General features: G+C 47.9%; 1 protein-coding gene across 1 annotated transcript; it reads left to right on the plus strand.

Annotated features, from left to right (window-relative positions):
- The first annotated feature begins 92 nt into the window (after positions 1–92).
- On the plus strand, positions 93–7593 carry LOC311129472 (KICSTOR subunit 2-like). The gene is made up of 4 exons (XM_084161763.1): positions 93–117; positions 336–589; positions 5210–5498; positions 6228–7593. The coding sequence occupies exons 1-4, from the start codon at positions 101–103 to the stop codon at positions 7045–7047; spliced, it is 1380 nt and encodes a 459-aa protein (XP_084017889.1). The 5' UTR covers positions 93–100; the 3' UTR covers positions 7048–7593.
- Positions 7594–7980: the final 387 nt, after the last annotated feature.

Raw genomic sequence — 7980 nt, forward strand, 5'->3', positions numbered from 1 at the left:
AGCCAGAAGAAGGCGCTAGAGGTTAAGATTGCAACGCTTCCCACGGTCCCGCCAGTCACTTCTAATTTGCCGTAGTGCTGTGATGCGCATTGAAACCAAGATGGCGTCTACGGAATAGTGAGTGTTGAACGCATAATGTTTTATAACTTCAGTTTGTTCTATGCCAGTGCTAGATTAACACATTCTGACAGAAATTCAGTTTGGGCCGAGAGTGGTGTTGCTAAAAAAGCTATCCTAGATGGTTAGCTAGCATGATATCAGTAGTATCTAGCTAGTATGCGACCAGTTTAGTACAGCAATAACTATTCTAGTCACAAGTTAACTTGCTGTATTAGCTATCCTAAAAGCACGATGGAGGCTCCGTGCGAGGAGGAACTGCGGCCGGTGCCACGTGAACGGGCGATTCTGGAGAGTTTCTTCACGCAGCTCGGAATGTTCTCGTTTGACCGGGCGAAGGACTATGTGGAGAAAGAGAAGGACAACAGCAAGAGCGCAGGAGCCATCTGGGCCGCTCTCCTCGTCGCCTTCGCACACCTTGCCGCAGCGGAGAAGGCCTATCACAACATGACGTTCCTGGGACAAAAACTGGGTAAGAAGCACCCCATGTAAACACGCACTGACAGAAAATGCCCATTTTGTTGCACTGCAAAACTCATTGGTGTGGCAAAATGCCACCCCTCAGTGCAATTAATGTAACCTATCACAAGTGGGACTAGTATCACCATGAACTATACCACATGTTATTATCCTGACGAGTAAGTCAAGTTCCATAATAGAAAGTTGAAGTGTAGGTTTCTAACAGCAGGTGGCGATAAAAGGCCACATTTTTATGACTTATGTATTCAGCAGCACATCACGTTGATATTATGGGGGTAGGAGGAAGAACGTACAACTGGATACAGGATTTCCTGTTTGGAAGGTCTATCCAGGTGAGGGTGGATAACGGTACACCGCTGGGGGCGTGATTAGACCTCTGTTGTTCTCAATGATCAATGAGGTTTACTCTCAGGTATGGCCAGATATTGGGAGGTTGTTATTTTCAGATGATGGGGCCTTATGGAAGAGGGGAAGAAATGTGCCATACATAGTCAGGAAGGTACAGGAAGCAATTGATGATGTAGAGCAGTGGGCATTAATGTGGGGATTCAGGTTCTCTTTAGAGAACTCAGACAGTGTTCTTTACCAGGAGGAAGGTGGGAGATGAGGTATGCTTGAGGTCATATGGAAGAAACTTGGAGAGGGTGGGGTCCTTCCAGTTCCTTGGGGTGTACTTTGACACTAGGCTGACCTGGGCAGAACACATTGTGAGAGTGGTGGGAAAGTGTAAGAAGGTGCTAAATGTGATGCACTGTCTGACTGGGAAGGAGTGGGGGACTGGGCATTCCTCATTGAGGACCATGTATGTTGCATTGATCCGATCTGTAATAGACTATGGCAGTATAGCGTATGGGTCGGCAGGCCGGACCTCATTGGAAAGGCTAGATGTCATACAGAGCTGGATGACAACACCCTCCAGGTGGAGGGGACCATGTACACCCAGCACCAGGGAGGGGAGGACGACCAGCAGAGCGAGGGAGTTTCAGAGGGCCAGGCTGGGGAGAGGATGGTCTACTACCTGGATGGAGCTCCACACAACGTGGTTCTGGAGAAGGTGGAAGTGGACTAGTCAGTGACTGTGGCCAGAGTTTCAGTTGGATTTCCTTGGTTCCTCGCGTCCTCTCTCCTCGCCTCCTTCTCAAAACCTGTTGGATAAGAAGTTATAGGGGAGGGACCTTTGACCTTTTCATCCATTGGGTTTTGATGAGGCGGCGAGGAGAGAGAATGCGAGAAATCAAGGAAATGCAATTGAGACTCTGCCTGTGTGAAGGCGGCAGGTAGCTTAGTGGTTAAGAGCGTTGTGCCAGTAACCAAAAGGTCGCTGGTTCTAATCCCCGAGCCGACTAGGTGAAAAATCTGTCGATGTGCCCTTGAGCAAGGCACTTAACCCTAACTGCTCCTGTAAGTCGCTCTGGATAAGAGCGTCTGCTAAATGACTAAAATGTAAAATGTAAATGTAAATACAGGGGCAAGGACTCAGAATATGTAGTGGGGCGTTTCGGACCTCCCCAGTGGCTGCATTACAGGTGGAGATGGGGGATATGCCATTGCAGATTAGGAGACAGCAGCTGGCAATTAATTATTGGGTCAACCTACAGGGACATGGGGTGTCTCATCCTGCGAAAGGGATTTTACAGGCATGCTGGGAACATGAGTGAGGACAACACAAGCTGTGGGTGGGTAATACCCAGGCGAAGGAGATGGGACTGTATGGAAGGGAGTTTAGTCCAGTGGTAGCTATTCCTGTAAATCCACCATGGCTACCCCCGCCTAGTTGATCTAGAAGTGTTGGAGAGACTACAGAAAGATAGGGAGGGTGTTGATCCATCTGATTTGTTTAATAGACGTCTGAATACTGTGTATCAGGATTTTGTGGCCATTTACACAGATGGTTCAAAAGATCCAAGGACAGGACGCACTGGGTCAGCATTTGTAATGCAGGAATGTGTGGTGGAAGTTAGGAAACGCATTACAGATCATCTGGCTGTATATATTGGCGGAGCTGATGGCCATACTGTTGGCCTTAAAGTGGGTGGAGGAAGTCAAGCCAGCCAGAGTAGTTATTTGCTCGGATTCATGTGCAGTGTCCTGTAGCTCAGTTGGTAGAGCATGGCGCTTGCAACGCCAGGGTGGTGGGTTCGTTTCCCACGGGGGGCCAGTATGAAAATGTATGCACTCACTAACTGTAAGTCGCTCTGGATAAGAGCGTCTGCTAAATGACTAAAATGTAAAATGTGTTGATGAGTCTTCAGCCCTTTAGCTCGCGTAGCAGACAATACCTGCTTTATGAGGTACTACAAACCACTGGCTGGATTAGACAGATGGTTATACAGATAAGATTTACTTGGGTCCCAGCCCATGTGGGGGTGGAGGGGAACGAGGCAGTTGATGTACTGGCTAAACAAGCACTTAGTAGAGGGGATGTTGATGTTGTAGTTTCAATGAGCAAGGCAGAGGTAAAAAGCCTGATATGGACAGTGATTCTAAAAAATTCTAAAACATAAATAATGGAAAAGTGGTGTGTGCATATGTATTCAACCCCTTTGCTATGAAGCCCCTAAATAAGATCTGGTGCAACCAATTACCTTCAGAAGTCACATAATTAGTTAAATAAAGTCCACGTGTGTCAATCTAAGTGTCACATGATCTGTCACATGATCTCAGTATATATACACCTGTTCTGAAAGGCCCCAGAGTCTGCAACACCACTAAGCAAGGGGCACCACCAAGCAAGCTGCACCATGAAGACCAAGGAGCTCACCAAACAGGTCAGGGACAAAGTTGTGGAGAAGTACAGATTAGGGTTGGGTTATAAAAAAATATCAGAAACTTTGACCATCCCACGGAGCACCATTAAATCCATTATTTAAAAACCTGCCAAGAGATGGCCGCCCACCAAAACTCACGGACCAGGCAAGGAGGGCATTAATCAGAGAGGCAACAGAGAGACCAAAGATAACCCTGAAGGAGCTGCAAAGCTCCACAGCGGAGATTGGAGTATCTGTCCATAGGACCACTTTAAGCCGTACACTCCACAGAGCTGGGCTTTATGGAAGAGTGGCCAGAAAAAAGCCATTGCTTAAAGAAAAAAATAAGCAAACATGTTTGGTGTTCGCCAAAAGGCATGTGGGAGACTCCCCAAACATATGGAAGAAGGTACTCTGGACAGATGAGACTAAAATTGAGCTTTTTGGCCATCAAGGAAAATGCTATGTCTGGCGCAAACCCAACACCTCTCATCACCCCGAGAACACCATCCCCACAGTGAAGCATGGTGGTGGCAGCATCATGCTGTGGGGATGTTTTTCATCGGCAGGGACTGGGAAACTGGTCAGAATTGAAGGAATGATGGATGGCGCTAAATACAGGGAAATTCTTGAGGAAACCTGTTTCAGTCTTCCAGAGATTTGAGACTGGGACGGAGGTTCACCTTCCAGCAGGACAATGACCCTAAGCATACTGCTATAGCAACACTTGAGTGGTTTAAAGGGAAACATTGACTAGGCCATTCCAAGACATTTTAAAGTCCAGACCTCAATCCAAATGAGAATCTGTGGTATGACTTAAAGATTGCTGTACACCAGCGGAACCCATCCAACTTGAAGGAGCTGGAGCAGTTTTTCCTTGAAGAATGGGCAAAAATCCCAATGGCTAGATGTGCCAAGCTTATAGAGACATACCCCAAGAGACTTGCAGCTGTAATTGCTGCAAAAGATGGCTCGACAAAGTATTGATTTTGGGGGGGTGAATAGTTATGCACGCTCCAGTTTTCTGTTTGTTTCACCCCAAAACATATTTTGCATCTTCAAAGTGGTAAGCATGTTGTGTAAATCAAATGATACAAACCCCCAAAAAATCCATTTTAATTCCAGGTTGTAAGGCAACAAAATAGGAAAAATGCCAAGGGGGGTGAATACTTTCGCAAGCCACTGTACCAAGGGCAGGAATTTATTTCAAGTACAGAGGAAAGTTGGGGAGGACGGCAGGAAGGGACAGAAGAGAGGAGGTTATTTTTACAAGATTAAGGGTGGGACACAGCCGGTTGAATAAGACTTTAAATGTGTGATTATTTCCAGGAAACAGACCGTTGAGCATGTATTGCTACAGTGTGGGCAGAATCAGAGGGAAAGAGAGAGGATGAGATCTAGTATGAGGGAGAAGGGTATACAGGAAATTAGTTTAGAGTATATATAGTCTCATATTTTAAACTTTTTTAAGAGCAACGATGCTGGCAGTTAGGATTTAGTTTCTCCATGTCTCTGGCCCACACTCCAGTTCAGTAGGTGGCAGTAATGCACCATAACGTTGGATGCCAACCGCCGATAAACCCCACCGAAGAAGACAGCACAGCACATCACGTCTACCTCACTCTCTGAGGGGTCGGCTGAAAGCGGATGTTTCCGTTTTTCACGGATACAGTATTTAACTTAACTTCCATTTCCCCTGAAAAATGTTTGTTGGGACTCCGCTCTGGTGTCTTTTTACATCAGCTACGTTAGGTTATAGCTCCCCAAACAACAATTTCCAACATGGACTGTTTTCTCTACGTTACTCCAATATGTTGCTACTGCAGTGTGTGTGTGGTATTCAGCATCATAACCCACTCTTGCAGGCGGCCAGTCGTTCTTCAGCCGCAAGGACTCCATCCGCACCATCTACACCTCCCTGTTCAACGCGCTGAGGAAGGTGGTGACCATGGGGCGCCACGCCCAGCCAGGTTCCGCACCCTACCTGGAGGACCTGCTGTCTCACCTGTCGGAGCAGCTGTGCCACTTTACCCAGGCCCGTATGGAGATGGCTGACCTGTACGAGAAGATGCACGCGCTGGGCAGCCAGAAGAACATCAACTCAGAGGAGCTGGTCACCACCCTCGACGCAGTGCTGCAGAAATACAGCTCCAGGTGTGTGTGGGACGTGTCATGTGTAAAAGCTCAGCTGTGCTTTCTGTGCAGACTGTAATAGTGTGTGAGTGGCAGAGAAATTGCAGAAAAAAGAAAGAGCAAGAGTATGAGGTTGGGGTTGGGTGGGCGGGCGGGCGGGCGAGCGAGCGAGCACGACAGGGGAGGGAGGGGAGGGGAGCTTTTTGCTGAAATCAGCAGATAGCAAATTTAGCTCAGCCGGAACCAAAGCAAGCCCAACACAGAAAAGTCCACTGTGCGGCTGAGTCGTAGTTCACACTGCAGCGAGTCACAATCTGGCACACACGGGGTGGTTGTGCAGTCAGGGGTGAAGGTGACTCTCTCGCACAGCAGTCGACACAGCCAGGGAAAGTAATCAGCACTGAGAATGAGAATACACAGGATATTAACTGCTAATCAGGGCCAGAACCTCCACACCCAGTCGCCCACACAAATGTGCATAGTGCACACACCCTTAGCAGCACAGAAGACCAGAGACATCCAATACTGTTCCACGGCCACAAACCATCTCTTACAGTATATTAATCAGCATTAGTACTAATGAGGAGGCTATTTATCATTAGGATAATTGGTCTTAATGAATAGTGAACACGGTTGATTCGTAGTGGAGTGTGATCAGTTTTAAGGCTGCCATCTGACACCACCAACATTTCTACCTTATGTTAGCAATAGCTTGCTTTCCAATGACCCCTCCATCTCCTCCCTCCCCAGGTTCCACCACCCCATCCTGGGCCGCTTGGAGGGGAGCTTCCAGACAGAGGTGGATGTGGTGACACAGCTGCTGCGCTGCCAGGCCCAGGTGTCAGAGTGGCACTTCCTGCCCGCCCTGCTCAGCCTGCATGGGGCTAGCTCTAAGCTCACCGCCTGGGGACAGCTCTTCCAACGCCAGAGGGAGACCCGCAAGCACCTGTTCGGAGGCCAGTCCCAGAAGGCAGTGCAGCCGCCCCACCTGTACTTGTGGCTGCAGCGCCTCCAGGGGGCGCTCCTGGCTAAATTCAGCTTCTACTTCCATGAGGCGCTGAGCCGTCAGACTGCGTCCGCAGACATGAAGGCCCTGACGGCACGCACGGTGCCCGATTACCACGGCAAGATCTGTTCGTTTATCCGCAAACACGATGCCAACAACGTGTCCCTGGTGTTCGACAACCGCGGCTTGGACAGCTTCCAGGGCCACGGCTACCACCACCCGCACTCGTACCGCGAGGTGCCCAAGGGGGTGGAGCAGTTCCCTGCTGTGGTGTCCCTTCCCGGGGGTGAACGGCCGCTCACGCACTGGCCCAACGTCATCATGATGATGGGCGACCGCGAGGCGGAGCTCAACACGCTGGACAAGGTGGTGCACTTCTACGACGACAAAGTCCAGAGCACTTACTACCTGACCCGACCGGAATCACACTTCACCCTGGTGGTCATCTTCGACGGCAGGAAGTCCGAGAAGGACTCGCACATCACCGCCTTCCTGCAGGAGATCTCTGGCTCGCTGAGGAACTCCAAACCATTCAGCACCCTCAAACCTGGCTCCAAGGGTTGAGAGAGAGATATGACCTGCTTTATATACTACGCACACCACCATAAACAGAGCTCTTATAACGATACACACACAACCTCTCTGCCCCTTATGGGGACACACAGAGAGACGAGGCATTGTTCCAGTTCCATAGACAGACAGGCCGATACAGACAGAAGTTGTCTAATCATTAGGAAAGCTTCTTGTGTGACATTGTTGCAGAGAATGCCTTCAACCCATGGTCCAACTGTTTGTTCTGTTGAGCGTCATGCTTTGAATCCTTTAGTTTGTTTTGACAAATCAGTTCCAGACCAAAGATGCGTCACTGACTATATTAGACGCAGTGTGGCCTTCTCACAGTGAACTGCTCTATTGAGACATTTTACCGGTTTCTTTGACTTGATTCTATTCCATCACAGGATAGCCAACTTCCTACCCCTGTCAGGGATATAATGGTGCTATGTACTGAAAAACATTTTGTTTAATTTATGTATACTTTTGTTAACATTGATGTTTGTATACCGTTTTAACAGAAGTGTTTAATTTGGATTTACTGTATGTCATCCTTTATTTAGGTGTACTTATTTTGCTGGTATTTGGGAATATTAAAGTTTTGAGATGACTGTAGAAAAAAGCGTAATATGTAGAAAAGCATCATGACGTGTGTGTGTGTGAGAGAGAGGTGCTTTCACATGTTTCGGAAGCTGCTTAAGACTGAGACAGTGAGTGTTCAGACAGCCAACTGTAGCACATCCACACTCAGCAGGTGATAAACAAGGCAATAATGAAGGCTTGACTAACCAAAACCGTACTTGTTAATTTATTCCCTTTTTATTTATCATATAAATACAACACATCAATACTATCCATTTGGCTATAAGAGCTCGTCTTTAGGAAGCTCAGGAGTTTCGGATACAGCAACACTAACAGACAAAACCATTTCCTTTAATTATCAGA

The sequence above is a fragment of the Coregonus lavaretus genome (genome assembly GCF_964263955.1).
Source record: "Coregonus lavaretus genome assembly, chromosome: 5".
Lineage (NCBI taxonomy): Eukaryota > Metazoa > Chordata > Actinopteri > Salmoniformes > Salmonidae > Coregonus > Coregonus lavaretus.

Coding starts and splice junctions, on each gene's coding strand:
- LOC311129472 (XM_084161763.1), top strand. Junction 590..5,209: donor GTTCCTGGGACAAAAACTGG/GTAAGAAGCACC, acceptor CCACTCTTGCAG/GCGGCCAGTCGTTCTTCAGC. Junction 5,499..6,227: donor CTGCAGAAATACAGCTCCAG/GTGTGTGTGGGA, acceptor CTCCCTCCCCAG/GTTCCACCACCCCATCCTGG.